General features: G+C 36.9%; 1 protein-coding gene across 1 annotated transcript in view; it reads left to right on the top strand.

The window, feature by feature from the left end:
* Gnai3 (guanine nucleotide binding protein (G protein), alpha inhibiting activity polypeptide 3) overlaps nt 1-19,357 on the top strand; it is a 40,609-nt gene extending 21,252 nt beyond the window's left edge. Inside the window, exons 2-9 of the mRNA XM_005388880.2 lie at nt 4,093-4,135; nt 4,260-4,401; nt 7,888-8,045; nt 9,817-9,945; nt 12,953-13,082; nt 13,497-13,650; nt 17,864-18,077; nt 18,170-19,357. Coding sequence (XP_005388937.1) covers nt 4,093-4,135; nt 4,260-4,401; nt 7,888-8,045; nt 9,817-9,945; nt 12,953-13,082; nt 13,497-13,650; nt 17,864-18,054 — 947 coding nt within the window. The 3' untranslated portion in view covers nt 18,055-18,077; nt 18,170-19,357. The remainder of the gene's footprint in view (nt 1-4,092; nt 4,136-4,259; nt 4,402-7,887; nt 8,046-9,816; nt 9,946-12,952; nt 13,083-13,496; nt 13,651-17,863; nt 18,078-18,169) is intronic.
* The last annotated feature ends 599 nt before the right edge of the window (nt 19,358-19,956 follow it).

Below are 19,956 nucleotides of genomic sequence, written 5' to 3' on the forward strand. Positions count from 1 at the left end.
TGTTGTTATTCTTACTTGCATCATCTAGCAGGTGCTGGGTTGATTTCTCATGGTCCTTTGCTATTTTTAAGAAATCTTTCTTTACCTGATCACTGACTGCAAGCTTGTCTTGCATATCTGAGATTCTATGCTCACATTGGCTCTTTCTGCTGTGGATATTTTCAGTGGAATTTTTAGTCTCCTGGATATCTGCCGAATCTATTTTATGGATTCCATTTCTTACCTATGTTGGAGATTCATGGTTTCCATCATTTTCCTGAGCTCCTCTTTTTTTTTAATCTGTATCTGCTTTAGAGTCACTACGCATGCTTTTTCATCGTGGTCACCGTCTCAGTAGTTATCTGAGAAATTATTTCTGTTTTGATTTTTTTCTACAGCCTCATTCATTTGCCTTGTTTTTACCACTTCAGAGTGGGGAGGCTTTTGGATTGTCCTACCTCATTGCCCCCATAGGTTTGCCTTTGGTGTACTGGGGTTTGTATCTTGTTCAAGTGTCTTTTTTTTTTTTTTCTGGTACCGGGAATCGAACTCACAACCTTGGGCTTGCCAGGCAGGTGCTGTGCCGCAGAGCTAAATCCTCAGCCCCTTAAGTGTCTTTTCATTTTCTCTTTTTTAGTTTAATTTCTGGGTTAATACTTGTAAATTTCTTATGGTGAGTTGCTTTATTACTAGTATTCAGAACCCTTAGGAAATGACTACTTCTCAGAGGTGTCTTCCAGGTGTGTTGCTAATTTTTGGGTTTTGATTCTGTTGCAAGATCCTACATCTTCAATTTGTTGGGGATGAAAAGTTGTTGCCTGCTTTGCCCACCCCCTGGTTCTTTGGCATTGGCGTGTAGTATTTTGTATGACCCTGAGACAGTCTCAGTCTTGGTATACGAGGAAGAACAGCTGATTAGAACCATTATGTCAGTTTGGCTAAAGGGGTATAGTCAGCAATAACAGTAGCATCAAAGACAGCCTAGAAAATAACATACTGATATAACCATTAATTTGCCACTTAGAACGTATAAACTAGATTTGTGGTTATATAACAAAATCTAAAACAAACCAGAAAATTGTATGCAGTAAATAAGCTTTCAGTATGCCAATTTTACCCTCAGGAGAGAAAATTTAAAAGGGGATAGGGGAAAAGATAGAGAAATAGAAGAGATTAGAAGCAAGGCTGAAAGTCAAAGGAAAATCACCCAAACTTTGAGGAACCGATACAGAAGACAGGAGATAAAGAGAGAAGGAAGAAATAAAAGGAAGAACAGAACAGAACAAACACAAAGAAAGTAGAAACCATGTTCACATTCATATAAAAACAAGATCAGACAATGAAGGAGAGGGAAAAAAAAGAAGAGAGAGAGAGAAAAATGTGCACTTCCAGGTATGTCTCTGCTGTTATTGTGAGACAGTATGTGGAGACAGGGTCCAGATCTGTATTTCTTTATCCCAGCAAGCCAACAGTAGCTTTTTGATGGAGTAGTGGTTAAGCTCAGTGAGCCTGCATCTTTATTTTCCTTGAAGTTCAGGCTGATTTCTGGCGATGCAGCTGGACAGATCCGTTCAGCCTACAGTCATCAGAACACCTTCTGTGGGCTTGAACACAGCTGGGAGCCACTAGATGGACCTAGCAGTTTTTCTGAGTTCTGAGCTCAGTTGGCCCCTGTGTGACATGGCTCCCAGTCAATTGCCCTCTGCTGCGGGATGTCCAATTCCACAACACTTCCAGCTAGTACAGTGCTCTACGTCCACAGTTCCCTTCCACTGCTGCATCTATCTGTGGAGGCTCTGTTGTCGCCAGTAGTGTCAAGAGTGTGTCTGCAGATTTGAACCGCTTCTCCCACTCAGTGAGTCCCAACTCAGGGAGAAGGCACCAACGGCTACCTCCTTCTTCTTCATTCAAGTTTCTCTCTTTGCTCTCCCTGTGGGCTTCAATTTTCCCTTCAGATCCCTCCTGGGTCTAGGGGACCCATGTACCTCTTTCTTCTCTTCCTTGCATTTCTCTATTCCAGTGTCTAGAGGGCAACTCTCAGAGAGGCTCTTTCTTTGCTGCTTACCATTCTACCATCTTCCTGGAAGTAGTATATACTATTTTGGAGCCAAGCTGTGTGAATGTAAATTTTGATTCTGCCACTTTCTGTGTAATTATGGAGAGATTACTTGTCATCTCTCTGCTTTACCTATCTTAGCTGTAAAATGAGGATAATATCTACCTCATGGGGTTGTTGTAAGGATTAAATAAGTTATTACAAGCAAAGTGCTTAAAACAGTCTGTACTCAGTAGATATTAGCTATTGTTACCAGTTTATGAATAGTATTTAAATCTGTGAGATTAGATGTGAAAACTTAGAGAATGAGTCTAGGTAGAGAAAAAGATCAAGAAGGTACTCTGAAACAATATATAGCATTTAGAATTTAGAAACGAGACTGAGGAGGAATGAAAACCAGCCAGGAAGGTGTGGTGGCCGGAATCTGGCCTAGAAAAGGAAATATTTCGGTGGAGATAAGTCATCAATTTGAACAAACTCTGCTTGAGATGAGGATGGGGAAATGATAGCTGGGTTTGTTAAGGTGGAAGTTGCTGGAGATCTTGAAAAGTGGTTTCAGTTGAGTGGTAAGGATGTAAGTCTGATAAGAGTGGTAAAGGAGGGGCTGGGGATTTAGCTCAGCAGCATAGCGCCTGCCTGGCAAGTGCAAGGTCGTGAGTTCGATTTCTGGTACCGGAAAAAAGAACCCCAAAAAAAGGTAAAGGAGAAAATTGGGAGGTAGTGTAGAATTGGAGACAGTGCATATAGGTGACATGTTAGAGAAGTTTTACTGTAAAGAGGAGTAGGGAAAATGGCGTAATGAAAGAAAATAAGCAGGGTCAAGAAAAGGTAGAAGTAGGGCCATTTGTTGATTTAAAGATACAAGTACAGTAAGTTTTTATGCTGTTAGGAATGACCCACTGAGAAGAAAAAATTAGTGACATTTGAGTGATCGGGAAATTATAGCAGTCATGACCTTGAGTAGGTAAAATAAAGTGAGTAAGTATATAAGGAATCTGTAAGACTTTGGCAGAGACAGTTCATCCACTAGTGAAGATAGAGAATATTAATAGAGGTGTGGATAGTTTGGTAGAATTTGGCTCTGGAAATACGAAGTAATTTTTTCTTATTGTGGGGGAGGATCATTAGCTGAGAGTCAGAACTAGGGAGGGGTTTGTAATGTTGAAGAGAAGGGAGGTGATGTTGAAAGAGGCATTTTGAAAGATGGGAGGATGAATTGACTAGGAAGATCTAAAAAGCAGACCGTCAAAGAGTCCAGAAGGCCTCTTTTTTTTTTGGTTTTTCTCCGGTACCGGGAACCGAACTCACGACCTTGCGCATGCCAGGCAGGCGCTTTTGCTGCTGAGCTAAATCCCCAGCCCCCAGAAGCCCCTTTTCATTTGTTCCTGATCACTGGCTTCGCAATTTGAGTTGGCCAAGGAGGGAAGTGTAGTCCTGAGGGGATATGGAATGAAAAGGTTGTGAACCCCAGTGCCTTTTCTGCTTTTGCTTTGAACCTCTTTAAGTTCTATGACTTAGAGAATAGCTCCTGGAACGTTCCTCAAGTCCATGGGGAGGCAGTCACAGAGGGATTAATAATATTTAAAAAGAAGGGCTGGGGATTTAGCTCAGCAGCAAAGCGCCTGCCTGGCAAGCGCAAGGTCGTGGGTTTGGTTCCTGGTACCGGAGAAAAACCAAAAAAAAAAAAAAAAATAGGTTCTAGGCCCCAAAGTAACCATTTCATTTTTGCCCATGTTTAGTGTGTGTATCTTGATGTTTTATGATGAGTTACTAGATATACCTGTGTTGCCATCTCTCCTTGAATATGCCAGTTTTACACAAATGTTGTCAAGCTCTGGGTTGCTTTCAATAGATTATAATTTGTTGCTGAATTATCTAAAGAAAGCAATATTGTCTATAAGAACTAACTCAACAGCCTTTCCTGATTGACATGAAAGCCTCATCAATAGTTTCCCTGGGACGTGTGGTTTCCACGAGTATAGAATTGTCACTCATGTTGATTCATACTTTTGTTTTTGATTACAGAGAAATTAATATTTTGGTTTTGTTTCTTTCAGGTGCTGGAGAATCGGGTAAAAGTACCATTGTGAAACAGATGAAGTAAGTTGGAACTTGGCCTTTTATAAGCCTAGATTTCTTCTAGGCTTATAAATGTGTGAAAAATCTATAGCATATTTTCATTTTAGGTACATAGTATTGACTTGTGGCTTTCTTCTTTTTAAAGAATCATTCATGAAGATGGCTATTCCGAGGAAGAGTGTAAACAATATAAAGTAGTTGTCTATAGTAATACTATACAGTCGATCATTGCAATCATAAGAGCCATGGGACGGCTAAAGATTGATTTTGGGGAACCTGCCAGAGCAGTAAGTATTTTTCATTTCCTGTTCACTTTGATTTTATTCAGGAGATACAGTTAAGCAAAGTTTGCATCATGTTTTAGGGAAATGAATTTAAGCAACAAGATAAGATATTCCAGAGTACTGTGCGCTCATTTGAGAAGTGTTGGCAGTTTGCTTTAGAAGATAAGCATTCAATTACCATTACAAGAAGAGTCTAGGAAATGGGATTCTGTGGATATATGTAGGTTTCTGTAATGAGTGTTCTATTCATTTGCTTCTTTTATAACACCATTGACTTTTATAATAATAGTAATAATAATAATAATAATAGTAAATTAAAATAATCTAAAAGAAATGTTCCCATGGTATGTATCTCTGCCTTCCAAGGAGAGATTACAGCAAAAACCAGTCTCCAGCTAGAAACTCTGTAAAGACATGGGCACTGAGTCCAAATTGTAGAGATTTTTAGGTGTTCAAGAACATTATATCCCTGTATTACATTGGACCATATGCTGTAGAATTGGATTACACTATGTCCTGCTGTAAGTTTTTAGTGCCTTGCACATATTGGATATTTAAAAGTTGCATTGGTTAATTATAGTGTTAATTAGTGGACCTTGATAGTAAGTAAATTAGGATGCTTCATGCCATTGGAGAGAATGGCATGAAGGCAGAATGAAGGCAGGAGATCTTTATATTGTTACCAGTTAAATTTTTAAAAAAGCCAGGTAAGTGTAGAATTATTTTCTAGAACTTAGGGAGTCATTAACTGTGTTCAGTGTGTCATACTTAGGTACCACAGAAAAATAAGAGGAAGTGACTCGGGGAGTTAGCTGAGGAACTCTTTTAAGCTAAATAACTTATTAGTAAATAAGCAGTAAATTGTTGAAGGGAAAAATACTAAAAGGGTAGTTATAGTGGGATGGTATTAGGCTAGGAAATACCTTAGAAGTGGTGCAAAGAAAGAGAAGCTAGATTGAAGGGTTATAAAATAATGGGAGGGAATAGTAGCAACAAAGAAAATGGGAAATGTGTGTGAATTTTTGATTTTTATAAAGAGGTTTACCAAATTACATAACTGATAGGCCTTTTTTGGGTGGGGGCAGTGCTGAGGATTGAGGTTGGGGCCTAGTGTGCTCCCAGTCACCTAACTTCTCTGTTGTATTTATTATACTTGGTCAGTAATATTGTATTTATTTTCTTCCCTGTTTTTGTTGGCTTTTTATCCATATTAGTTATTTACTTAGTTTCTGTTTTTTCCTTTTGCATTTTTTTCTTGGTGTCTCTCCTTTATTTATTTTTCTCTTTCATTTTTTTACTTTATCAAATGTGTTGTCAGTAGTATTTGTGTTCTTTTCTTTTTTTTTTTTCCCAGTACCGGGAATTGAACTTACGACTTTGCGCTTGCCAGGCAGGTGCTGTGTCACTGAGCTAAATCCCCAGCCCCAGTATTTGTGTTCTGATACTCTTTATTACTAGATGCAGTTGAGGTCGTTAATCCTTCTCAGGCCTCTTCATTTAGCTTTCCAATATTTACCTGTACTAATCTACATTTCTATGTAATTTTTAAATTTTCTTTTTCCTTTTATATGTAAGGATTTATATTTACAGTTCCTATCTTTAGTTTTTTAGGGTTGGTTAGAAAGTAAATAGAAGAGAGTAGAGCTGGGTGTGGGATAGGTGCCTTCTTCATATCTGTTTAAGTAAAGATGGAAGTACTGGGCCAGGAATATAGCCCAGCAGCACAGCACCTGCCTGGCAAGCACAAGGCCATGAGTTCGATTCTGGGTACAAAAAAAAGAAAGGAAGTACTGAATGTGGATGAGTGTAGATCAGATTTCAGAAACAAGGGATTATAAAATCTTTAAATGTTAGGTAAAGCAGTATACAGTACCATGTGTTTTGTTTTGTTTTGTTTGTCTTTTTGAGACAGGGTCTCCCTCTGCAGTTCAGGCCGGCCTTGAGCTCACTTTGTAGCCCAGGCTGGTCCTGAACTTACAGTGATCCTCCTGCCTTAGCCTCCCGAGTGCTGGCATTACAGGCATGCACCACCACTCCCGGCAGTACCATGTGTTTGAAGGACTTGGCTCACTGTTGTGTTTGGCAATTTGTGTAATGCTTAAACTTTTCTCAATATTCATTCCTTTGTTAAAAATTTTTTATCTTTATGGGCTGATAGCTCAGGGGTAGTGTGCTTGTCTAGCATACAGAAGGCCCTGGTTTGATCCCTAGCACCACCAAAAAATGGGGAGTGGGGGAAGGGGGTGGATTAACTGAAAAGAGAATGGGAGGGAATGTAGATCTTTGGTAAAGATTTTTAGAGAAGGTTCAGCCTAAAGTATTACTAGTGAGAATACAGGGCAGGATCTTAAAGAGGGAATATTACTAAGCAAAAGCTGTAAGACTGAAGGTCTAGAACTTGGGAAAATTAATTTAAGTGCATGGTGGGTGTATTGTTTTGGCTAGGTAGATGCACATGTTCTTTCATGCACAGGTTTTAGAAGATTTTGGTAGTGATTTCATCTGTGACCTGAAATGCCTGTTGCATATTTTGTTTTGATGACTGCTTAGGATACAGATGGTTATTCCCTCTCTCTTTACTTTTTCTTTACACAGTATATAGATGTGTGTGCTTTTTAAAATACCTTTTGTTTTTATGGTTACTTGGTGTAAATACTAGATTAGGTTAGGGAAACTATTTCTTGAGAACTGTGTTTATCTTTAAACTGACAAGCAGGAATAGATACAATAAAGCAAAACAATGAAAATTCTAATAGCTGTTGCCTGACCTATGTAGCACATATTTTAGGCTTTTGATACTTAGAGAACTGAGCCTGTGACTCATGATGTTTTAATCCCATTTCTCTTTTCTTTTCCTCGTGCTGCCTTTTCCGATTCTCTTAGGGCATTATTTATTCCTTGGCGGGAAATACACAGACATGTTCCTCGAGGAATTTTATTTTTCCCACTAGGCTTCCAAAGGCTTCTTATGTGCCTCTGTCTCTTTTTCCTGTTCTGCTGTGTGGGCTGAAGGGGAAGAAAAAGTAACTTTTCCTTTAAATTTGATTAATGTTTTACACACCTCTGATACGTTTAGAGCTTACCTCTTATGTGCTTGTCTTTTTATTTTTATTTTTATTGTAGGCATCCTTTAACAGAATGGGAACATATTTTTGTTTTTTTTTGCAGACCATTTTTTTCCCTGTCAGTCATGAGTAATCAGGATAGAGACCTTCGGGCCAGCCTGAAAGGGTCTTTGCTGAGAATGGTGGTGTTGTATAGAGAAATAAAGAGCAGCAAATCTCTTTTCACCTAAATTCTAGGCTTATTTCTATAGGGGGTGAAAAAGGAAAGTATTATAAATGATTTCATAGTGTCTCGGCTGGAAGGGTTTCTTTAGCACCTTTTAAAAAGTACAATGTGACTAGTGTGCGTGTATGTATAGCGCCTCTTACTAGGTCTTAAAGAGCAGAATCATGTGTGTCTTTCTCTCTTAACTGCTTTCTTCAGGATGATGCTCGGCAATTATTTGTTTTAGCTGGCAGTGCTGAAGAAGGAATCATGACTTCAGAATTAGCGGGAGTGATTAAGCGGTTATGGCGAGATGGTGGGGTGCAGGCATGCTTTAGCAGATCCAGGGAATATCAGCTCAACGACTCTGCTTCATAGTAAGTATTTTTTTTTTTGAAACTGTTAACAGAAAATAACTTGATGACCCTAGAAAATTCAGTGCCCATCCTTAAGGAAATGTTTAAGTAACAGAAACTCTTAAAACTTAGAGCATCCTTTTATGATAGTCTCAATTCAGAATGATAGAGGCTTTGGTTGTTTATATGACTTGGAGAAAAAAAGTTCCCTCTTAGACTATAAATTGGAAGTTTGGCAACAAAAAATTAGTCCCGTGGTATATTTATAATAAGTGAGGATATGCTTGCTTCAGCAGCACATATACTATAATAACAAAGGAGAATATCTAGTATATCCTGGATTTCTTCCAACTGAGTAAACTCCATTTGCTTAATGACTTGGCCCTGATGGCCATCTAGAGAGGGAAGTTAAAATCATGACATCGCTTTTTATGCAGCCAACTTTCTGCATGTGGGCTGTATCATGGATTTCTCTGGTATTAGTGACCAGTTACGAATCTTTTGCCAGTTTATAATAGTAGACTGTAGAGAAAGAGAGTGTTGAGTTGTTCGTAGGATGAAGTTGAAAGCATGTTTGTCCAGGAAATTCTCTTTGATGTTAGTTTTAGAGAATTGGTAATTAGTAACTTCAACTATTACGTGTGATCTCATTGATCCTTTCTGTGTATTTGTTTATAAGACTTTTTTCCAGTGTACTAGGGCTGGGGAAACTGGTGAGGACTTGTTACTTATATCCCTCTTTGTACTAGATGAAAGTACTTTTAAACATTAAGGTATTTTCTCCAGTATTATTTTCCTACTCTTCCCATCCTCATTCTATCATTATTTGTTATAAAAAAGAAATAGATAATTGATAAGATTACCTATTTCACTGGAAGTGACTGAAAACCTTTCAAGATTTTTACTGACTTAAAATAACATTTTTTACTTACAGATATTGGTAACTTGAACATTTCTCCCAGTGGTCATCAAAAGTGTATTTTTAGAGCTTTTTAAAAATCATACATTCAGTAAGATCAGAATTGTTTACATGTGATTCATGGAGTTGTGTGTGCCTCCCTCCCTAATAATTTTTCCTCTAAGCCTTATTTTTTAACGTTAATGGTAGTATTTGGTTTTATAGATCTTTAATGATTCATTTATATTGGTGCTACCCGTTATTCCATATTCTAGCCTACAGTCAGTGAAGAATTTAGCTCTGAAGCAGTCTTTTAATTATTCCACTGAACAAATTAAACTTTGGTTACAATTTGTTTATGGGCTAGGTTTCAAAAACAGAGCTGGGGTTGTAGCTCAGTGTTTGAGCTCTTGCCTAGCATGTGCAAGACCCTGGATTTGGTCCCTAACACTGCAAAAACAACAGAGCCTAAGAACACATTTTCTAGTCCTGCTTCCTGAGTGAAAACAAACCATTCTTTTTGAGTATAATTCTCTTCTTAATTCAGGTAATTCAGATACCATTCTCTAATGTTCTGTCAAGTGGTTAAACGTCAAATGAGCTATTAGGCTTAAGTGTCTGAGGACTAATAATAACATTGTGTTGTTTTTTAAATTGGCCTTCACAGTGTAATTTTACAGAATCAAGACTACTTTTACTAGTGGGTGGAGAACCTACTTTTTCTTGTGAGATTCACACCTGTCTTACAGTCATTCTATAATACTGAAGATCTGGTTTTGTTCTGCCACTTTAGTGACAAGTTCAGAATCTACTTTTGACAAGGAACTAGTTTGGTGACTTGCTGTACACATAACTGGCTTTACCAGGTTAAAAACAAATGTATATTTTATTTAGTTACCTAAATGATTTGGATAGAATATCACAAACCAACTACATTCCAACTCAGCAAGATGTTCTTCGGACAAGAGTAAAGACCACAGGCATTGTGGAAACACATTTCACCTTCAAAGACCTATATTTCAAGTAAGTCATTATCCTTTTTTGCTGGATGTGCATAACACAAATATCTTTCCTTTAGTTAGCATCTCTTAACCAGGGTAAAATTTGTCTAGCCAATACTCTTTGGAGTAGGAACTTAGCATATTCATTAGCCATTATCTGAATGTTCTAACTGATTGGGAGTCTAAACATTTTTTTTTTTTTTCTACAAATAGCACAAATATTTGTTTGTATTTGGAGGAAATTAAATTTAAATTGTAGCTTACCTACTAGTAGAATTAATCATTACCAGGTTGTTTTAATTTTACTCTTTGTAGCTTTTTTGTTGTGAAACAGGTGTTGAATATTTGTTTAGAAGGATAGCAACAATACTAAATGGCTAGAAAATTGGTTTTTTGCTTAGTTATGTGCCTTTGTTCTGCTTTTTTGACATTAAAGTACAAATACTTTTCTTAACTGTCACTTCTTATTGATTCACTTTTAATGGCATAAAGCTGGTGTTGGCATGGCTGTTGGATTGATTTGTGCACAGTGTGATGTTCCACTAAGTTTTTAGTATAAGGCAGAATGGAAAATGGGCTTGAAGTTAGGGATATTTGGGTGGAGTGTGATGATGTAAGCAGTGATTGGTTTATAGAGAGAAAATTTTAGTATTCTAAAACAAAGAATTTTCTCATAGTGTCAGTAATGCTAATGCCAGAGCTGTTAATGGGCATTTAGAAACACTAGAACTGTGTTTTTTTGGATCCCATTTTCTGTTTTTGTGACATGGAGATTAGGAATAACACTTTTCCCTTCAATACATGATGTACTTTTAAGTTACTTCACTATGCTTATACATAGAATTTGATAGTTAGCATTATTGCATACAAAGGTAACTGCTACCTCAGATTTTTTTCTCAGGTTTCTTTTCTCCGAAAACAGTCGATCCCATGGTCTTACGAAATCTACACAGGATTTACATATTGCTAGGTACCCACTGAAGTCTTAATTCACCACAAACCAGGTTTGAAACCTAGTGCAGCATAGTAGTAGTTCAGATAGACTAGTTGCCTGCTTGTCTTTGGTACGGATGAATTTTAATAAGTATAACCAAGACTACGTGGATTATCCTTGAAACCACAGGAATGAGGTGTCTCTGTATACTGTAAAATTAGTGATTTATGTGTAGTTGAATTTTGTGCTTATTTAGTGTGGGAAACTTTTTTGTTGATGTCATAGATTGGTCTTTAATTAGGTAAATCTTGTTTTTCTATGCTGAGATCAGTAGCCAAATCAAAGTGCCACACCCACGTTATTATTGGCATGTAGATATCTTGTAATGAAGTACTATCACTTCTTCCTTTTCCTCTTCTCTCTAGGCAAAGCCACTATCCATTTATTCAAACATTTATTGAGCCTCTACCATATGCAAGTCATTGTGTAATTTCTTACTTGCCTCTCAGTTATGAGGTAATGTTTATAAAATGTTGATCTGTCAGTGAATGATATGTAAATGTTAATATGTACTGAAGGCCTACCTTGGAACTTGACAGTGTTCTACCAGTTTTATGGACTTTATAAAAAAAAATGGAGTAAACTGGAGTTACTGGTATACTGGTGTGTGATTCTTTGAAAGATTTCTGGGCAAAATCTTACCACAAACCTATAATATGACTCTGTGTTAAATGTGATTGCATCATTCCAAGTGTCCCACATGACCAAAAGTTGAAAAGAACTGTGCAAGATCAACTAAAGAGTTGGGTCATGAAGAGATAAGGTGAATATTTCCTTTAGGGCATACATTGAGAAATCACCAACTGCATCTTATTTCTCTCAGTCTCTGGGGGAAATAATCTCTGGAAATTTAAGTTCCTAATTACTGTAGACCTGACACACTAAACCGATATAGCAGAGTTTAGCTTTTGAAATTTTATCATTAGTATTAAATGTACATTTTAACTGGACTGGAGATTTAGCTCGGTGGCACAGCGCCTTCCTGGCAAGCGCAAGGTTGTGAGTTCGATTTCTGGTACCAGGAAAAAAAAAAAATTAAGAGTAACGATTAGCATGCATGCCATATCAGATTCCCAAGAATCATCTAAAAGACAAAGCCATACAGGTGTCCCTTTCATTTGAAGAAGTAGGTGAAGACACTATTGACAGAGGTTCAGCATATTAGAAGAAAGTAGTGGAATGAAACGAATCTGGAGTGGAACATAAAGTGTTAAGTGTTACTAAGGCTTTTAAGTAGATTCAAGTAAGACTTGGAGTTGACTATTGGTTAAGGATTTTTAAGATAATGAGTTCTTTGAGTTTTGCTGTAAAATAAGTCATATTATTTCATAATTTCTCTCTAACATATTTTTCCTTAACATTTGGGAAAAACTTGGGAACCAGTAAGAAGTCAGGAAGCGGAATGCAAGCTAGGGATTTAGAGGCAAGTCATTTTGAGTGGCAGAGTGGCGCTGTGGATGAGTGTGGGTGCTGGAGTTAGAGTGCCTGGCTCTTGATCCCTGGCCCTCATTTGTTGGTAGTGTGTCTTTGGGCAAATTATTTAATGTACCCATGACTCAATTTCTTCATCTGTAAAGTGCAGATAATAATAATAATAATAATAGTAGTCATGAAAGTGTTAGGAGAGTAAGTGAGTTAATGTTTCTGAGATGCCTAGTGTAGTGTCTGGCACTATGGTGAAGGATAAATACTAGTTGTTGTTATGATTACTCTTAAGCTGTGTTAGACAGCTCATTTTCTCTTTCATTTCCCCTCCTTCCTTGAATCCATTTTAGTGTTTACTTTTGGCATATCCAATACAAGTTTTGTTAGAGGAGGCTCAACTATGTAAAATGAGAAACTAGATCATTCCTAAATTTTATTTTTTCATGTTTTCTTTTAGTCATAGTTATAATTATTTATCTATTTCTTGTTTATCTTTTCTGTTATAAGTGAGGTTTTGAATATGTAATAGTGGGAGATTTCCTAATCATTACAGATGGAGAGAAGTGTAAATACAACCTTGCTGAAGTTGTGCTTTCTTTCTTTCACCCAGGATGTTTGATGTAGGTGGCCAAAGATCAGAACGAAAAAAATGGATTCACTGTTTTGAGGGAGTGACAGCAATTATCTTCTGTGTGGCCCTCAGTGATTATGACCTTGTTCTAGCTGAGGATGAGGAGATGGTATGTTGAAGCTTCTGGGTAAAAACCTTCTGATGTAGCCACGAAAGGGAAACTACCTCCTAGGAAACTGAGTGCATCCATTTATTCATTAAAGGAAAACTTGATATCCTTAGTTTTTCTCCCTATCATTTAGATTGGATTTTCAAAATGGATATTCCCGTCCCTATTGCTCTTGAGGAGATGTGATAGCCATAGTGAATATGTGGGCAGCATTAAGTCCTTTTGTTAGCCAGCCTTTCTTACTTCTCAACCCCGCAGAATTACAAAAATCAGGACCAACTCCGCTTCATGTTGTTAGTGTCTTGACTTACTTCCATGAATGCCATTCATTGCTTTCCAACCTGTCTCATTTTTATTAAATGAATCCACTTCCACTTTTTGCTGTTCATCTGTCATCTTCTGATTCCTTTTCAGAACCGAATGCATGAAAGCATGAAACTCTTTGACAGCATTTGTAACAACAAGTGGTTTACGGAAACCTCGATCATCCTCTTCCTTAACAAGAAAGACCTGTTTGAAGAAAAAATAAAGAGGAGTCCATTAACTATCTGTTACCCAGAATATACAGGTAATGGATCATGAAAAATGTTATTGTACATATTCTAGGTCAGTGCTTTAGTGATGTTCATTCATCTACCTTTGGTTTTGAATGATTCATGTATATGATTCGATACTCTTTTAAGGAGAGTATTGACTAGTAATGATAAGCATTAATTAAGCATATGATTAAGATCCCTTAAATGCTGTTTCAGAACATGTTTGAGTATTCTGTGCTTATTTTAGATTTCTGTCCTCATTTTTTGAGGAAGATAAGGATACAAAGTAAAATTTGGTTTAAGAAAGTATTAGGATAAGATTCTGTCATTCAAGAAATTGACATCTTTTAGAGAGACACACAGATGATTTTATTATAGTATAAAATGTACAGCAGTAGAAGTAGAACAGAAGAAATGATGAAATCAGTGTCTTGTGCTAGAGGAAATGATACATGTTAGAACTGTTAAGAGGATGAATTGGAAATCATTAGGCAGACAGAAATGAAAACACTTGAAAAGAGGCATCCTATGTATGACAATAAGCATGTTAAAAAATGGCGGGACTTTTCTGGAACTTAGAAGGAAATCAATGTTACGGAAATTTAAAGTGATGGGAAGGGAGTGATTGGAGAGATGGATGAGTTCATGGAGAACCTTACGTATCTCATGCTGAGACAGTGAGAACTGCTAAAGGAGTTTAATTGGGGTACATAATGTAATAGAAATGAAACTTTAGAACAATTATTCAGTAAATGATAAGAAAGAGAGGGGAGTTGAATTTGTAAGGACCCTTTTGAAATGCAAATGGAAAGGTGTTGGTAAGGACCAAGAGAGGTATATTGTAGAAGCCAAGGACAAGAATGTGGACAAGTCTTAGAATGCAATTAGAGCTGTGAAATAGAAAACTGTTAGGAACTCTGGGAGTACCTTTTATCATGTCTTTTTTCCTCTGGTTTCTTCTTTATTCTTCTCCATTTACCAACTTCCTTTGCTACTTCTTTGCTATTTTCAGTGTGTGTCCTCTATTAGAAAGACAGGATTGCTTGGCCCCAAATTCATTTCTTGGGAGAAAGTTTCTGGCCATGGATAAGCCAGTCAGCTGAGAGCTGGGCACAGATACGACTGTGTGAAACTTATATTTCAGGTGTTTCAGTCACATATTTCCAGGGAAAGGGAACTCCTGTTACCTGAGACACTGTAAGTGCTTTCTATAATAAAATGAACAAGTGTGGCAAGGTTGAAGTAGTACCCATATTTCCGCCTTGATTGTATGTTGGTACTTGATCTGAATTAATATTTAGAAATATTTTGAAGTATCTGTGGAACATTCAGATGGAAATGTTTATTAGGCAGTTCTATATATGGCTTAGGAACTTGGGGAGAAAGGTTAGGTTAGATATGTAGATTTGAGATCATCAGTAAGTCAAACATGAAAATGAATTAAGTGACCTAGGGAGAGGTACTGTAGAATGAGGAAAGAAAAGAACCACAGGTTGAATGAGAGAATAGCAATCTGTATTGGCAGAGGAAAAATAGTTTCTAAAGGACCCAAGAGGAAGCACTAAGAGACCCAAAGGATCATAAAATCCAGGAATAGAGTTTAGATAGTGAGCAGTCACCAGTGTATATGCAGATAAAATAAAATGCACACTGGACAATGGCCTTTGGAGTTGGCAGTTAGGCAGTCATTGACCTTGAGAGCATGTCAGGGGAATGGTGAGAGCAGGGCTAGAGACAGTAGATTCCTGAGTGGGACATGAAAAACTGAAGACAAGTGGAAATGACCTTTAAGCAGAGTGATTAAAGGGGAAGGAGAGATTTAAGCTTATAGGTAAGATCCTATAACAAAATAAAATTAATAAGCATATGTAATAGACACCGCATGATTTGTAAATGGATGGGGAAAAGACAGAATTAAGAGTAGATAAGATGAATGGATAAACACATCATGGCACATATATACACAATGTATATTATTTAGCCATGAAAAAGAAGAAGGTAGTGGTAAGTGCTCCAACTTGGATGAACCTCAAAAATGTGGTAAGTAAAAAAGGCAAACAAACATAAAAGATCATATATTGTGATTCCTTTTATGTAGTATGTCCAAAATAGTCAAATACGTGCGGATAAAAAGCATGTTGGTGGTTACCAGGAGAGGGGTACGGACAGAAAGGGGCGATTATCTAGTGGGGAACAGTTTGTTTGAAACCAGAGAGTTAGTGGTTGTACAACTTTATGAATACACCAAATGCTACCAAATTTAAAATGGTCAATTATATATTAGGGTTATTCTCCTAGTAATTTAAGAAGTCTAGATAGGATCATTGAGTTTTGAAGAGGAAGAAAGACACTTATTAAGACCAGAGTACAGGTATTGGCAACTTAAAACTAGGTGGTAGACCAAAAAGTTGAAATGTAGTTTAAACTCCGTGACCTCTGTTTCCTTAAGAAGGTTGGAAATATTGTCTGTTCAGAGTGAGGAACAGAAGGAGGTTAGAATTGGATGAGTTTATAGCAAGTATCCAAGTTTTAAGTTGGAGAAATTTTAATTAATGGTGAAGGGCCAGCAGGGGGCCTTCACACAAAATAAAGACATTTATATGTATCCTTGTAGTTGTTATTCTGAACTTCCAATCCTGTTTTCCATTGACTTCATTCTTACACTTAAGGAGTCTCACAAACCAGATTTACCAAGTATCAGTACCTGTTTTTACTGGGTAAAATCCATTCATCTTCCTTTAATTTACAGAGGTTTTCCTACAGATTTTAAGAAACCTACTTTGAGCACCACAAGGCTGTCTTTCTTTAGTTCTTCAAATATTTTGTTTAATATTCCTTTCCTTCTTAAGCTCTTCTTTGTCATAAATTTAATGCTTGGTATTTTCTGTCATGCTTGACGTCACTGAAAATAGTCTCTGGTTTACTGGAATATTCATATGTGTTGGCTTTGTTAAATTTCCCTGGCTTTGCAGCCAGTTTCTAAAGTTACTGTGACTAAAAAAAAAAGAAAACTATTGTAACTAAAACCTTACCTCCTCAAGATGATATAAAAGGCAGATGATTAAGTGTTAATCACAGCTGGGTCTAGTGGTGCACACCTATAATCCCAGCACTTGGGAGGCTGAGGCAGAGAGATTGCTGGGAGTTTGAGACCAGCGTGGGCTACAAAGTGAACTAAAGGCCAGCCTGAACTGCATAGCAAGACTCTGTCTCAAAACAAACAAACAAACAAACAAAAAAAGTGTTAATTACAAATGTTGTTGGAAACAGTTTAGTTTCTGTCTCTGCCCCCTTTAAAAAGAAAGCTTTTTTGTCACCCTTTAAGGTATATAACGTATGATTGAGAAAGATGGTGTGTTTAAATTTAAAAAAAAAATTATATAAATAAAAGACGTATTGCCATTAATCCTCCTCAGAATACTCTCCTTGCTTCAAACACACATACCCTGTCATTCTTGTCACTTTCTGAAGCAGTTCTGAAGTCCTTTCATGAATGCCTTTATAGGAAGCAAGGAGGAATTCTTTCTGGGATTAGTTGTAATGCATCTTTTTACTATAATAAATTTTAAAACTGTAAACGTCATATTTTTTATCACCGTGTGTATACTTGGAGCCCCCTCCTCTGTTTTGCATCTGTTAATTTGCCTTTAGTTATTTAAATTATTGCCTTAAGGCTCTGATTCTAAGCGCCCTTAAAACTGAGGAATAATTTCAAGAATAACTTAGCCTTAGCCTTTTTAAATGCTTATTTCAGGATCTTTTCCAGGAGTACAGGCACTCTCTGACCTTTTAAACAATTGTGTTCTGTAGAAATACACCCACCTACTTTGCTAGTTTTCTTTTCTTTCTAGATTTTTTTTTCTGCTGAAAAAAATACAAATGAAAGGGAAAAGAGAAACTTGTTATTTGCCTGAGTTGTTGTATGTTGTGAATTTTATTTTAGTTACAGTGAGAGTCTGCTCTCATGCAGAATCTAATGATTATAGAAACATTTAATGATTACAGAAATACAGAATTCCATTTGCATTCAATTGTGTCATGTTCCCTTTTTTCCATAAATAAATGGTGATTGCCTGACTTAGGTGAGTTGAGGCAGCTATTACCACAGTTTGTTTCTTTTTTTTTCCGGTACTGGAAATCGAACTCACGACCTCGCGCTTGCCAGGCAGGCGCTGTGCTGCTGAGCTAAATCCCCAGCCCCTTATTACCACAGTTTGAACTGACAATGTTGGGTGTTTGTTTTAGGTTCTAATACATATGAAGAGGCAGCTGCTTACATTCAGTGCCAGTTTGAAGATCTGAACAGAAGAAAAGATACCAAGGAGATCTACACTCACTTCACCTGTGCCACAGACACCAAGAATGTGCAGTTTGTTTTTGATGCTGTTACAGATGTCATCATTAAAAACAACTTAAAGGAATGTGGACTTTATTGAAGAAGAGGGATGTTAAGTAAAAGGTAAAATTTCAAAAAAAATATATTTGTAGTGCTGTAGTGTTGTCTTGTGGTTTGGTAGACTTTTTCTGATTAAGAATATTCTTCTTTTCTAGTTACTACAGTGTGGAGTGTTGAGACCAGACATCTTTTGCTGTCTTGTGGGGCAGCTGCAAGCATGACGGGACCAGGGAATGGCAGCAGCATGCAGAACCTTAGCACTCTTTTAGCACAATCTTCTGCATTAGGGAACATTAATTGGCATGAGATGCTAAAGTCAGACATTGGAATTTGAACAACTGTAAAGTGTGATTTGATCCTGAAGACATCACTTGGATTTTATAATATCAAATGTTTAGGGCAGATATGAAGTTGAGGTGCTGCATTCCAGAACTTCAATACATAGCTTACTTTTTTTCTTTCTTAACAAATCACCAGTTCATTTCTCAAGTTTTTTTTCATCAAGAGAAGAATAACTCTACTAAATTTTATTTCTTTATTTGCAAAGAATCTTATTAAAACACAAACAGTCTTTAACTATGCACATGATGTGACTAGATCATCTGGAAAATATTCCTCTTAGTAGGAACTCTTTGTTTTTAACTCTTGGTATGGTCCATGATATAATATTTCCATACTTAAAATTCTTTTGAGTTATTAGGGCTAAAAAATACAACTTTTTGAATGAAATTATTTTGCTATCCTGCTCAAAATACCATGATGGTTTCTGAATGGTAATTACATTGAAGAGTTCTACAGTAAGATTCTAGCTCTCTTTCAAGCTTACGGCTGAAGTTAACCTTGTTTGTGCTAATTACCAAATTACTAGATAAATGCTGATGTAATATGATAAAGTCAGCTTCTTGGATAAAGACACACCAGGGCAGTCGTCAATTAGAAAAGCAAGTTGCTAAATTCCAGACAGAACCAATGACTTTGCCACTGCATTACTACTAAATTGACCACTTTAATTCTTGCTTGCTTGTCTCAGTCATAGGGAATTTTGTACAGGGTGCCTCTTGTTTTCCATCCTCATGGCCTTTTTTGTTGGGAGACATCTAAAGTATATTAATAGTGCATGCTTTTATTTTGTAAATGTGGTGCCAAATCCCTGTTTGCCATTGTTTTTACTGTAGTAATGTTAACTGTAGTAATCCTTAGTCAGTACATTCTTTTACCAAAAATACTGCATTTTGGAACTTTTTCCACTTTGTTCTGTGTACAGATTTTAATCTGTTATAGTTGGCAGCAGTATTAAAATGGTGAGTAAAGAGTCCAGGTTTGCTCCTGTTTGTAACCAGTAATTTATGGAAGTACTGTCTTTTGTTCTTTTTGTCTCTACTGAGTGTGCTTTGCCATTGTCTGAGAATGGGTTTGTCTAGTTAGAAGGATTCCCTTAGTGTAATAGTATTATTGAATCTGGACCATGGCAGAGGGCTTTATGTCCTGTCTGTGTACAAGTGAAATGCAGTCATAATCCATCTTCCAGGTTTACATTTTGCTTGTGTGGAGTGCTATATTCACTTCTACCTGCAAGGCCTTTTGAGCAAGTACAGCAAATGTCATTAAATATTGAATGGACCGTTGGGAAAAGGCAGATGAAGAGAATGCATTTTCAGCATTTTAAATCAGTAGTCTGATGTGTACCTTTTGGGGTCCAGGTTTTTGGGGGTTGGATTCTATTTCACTTTTTGATGTGACCATCTGTTTGTTAGGTTAAAAAAAAGATTGGTGATCATCAAAGCTGCTTCAGAAAGCAAGCCACAGCAGTTTCATGCCTTTGTTTGTAGTTATTTTAACTTTTACTCTTTTTTGAAAAATCATAACTATACAGAGGGTATAACTATACTATCTAACAAAATTCTCTTTGTGGGTAGGAAAGCCTGATCTAGAAAAAAGGAAA

Source organism: Chinchilla lanigera, unplaced genomic scaffold, assembly GCF_000276665.1.
Source record: "Chinchilla lanigera isolate Chin_1 unplaced genomic scaffold, ChiLan1.0 scaffold00034, whole genome shotgun sequence".
Taxonomy (NCBI): domain Eukaryota; kingdom Metazoa; phylum Chordata; class Mammalia; order Rodentia; family Chinchillidae; genus Chinchilla; species Chinchilla lanigera.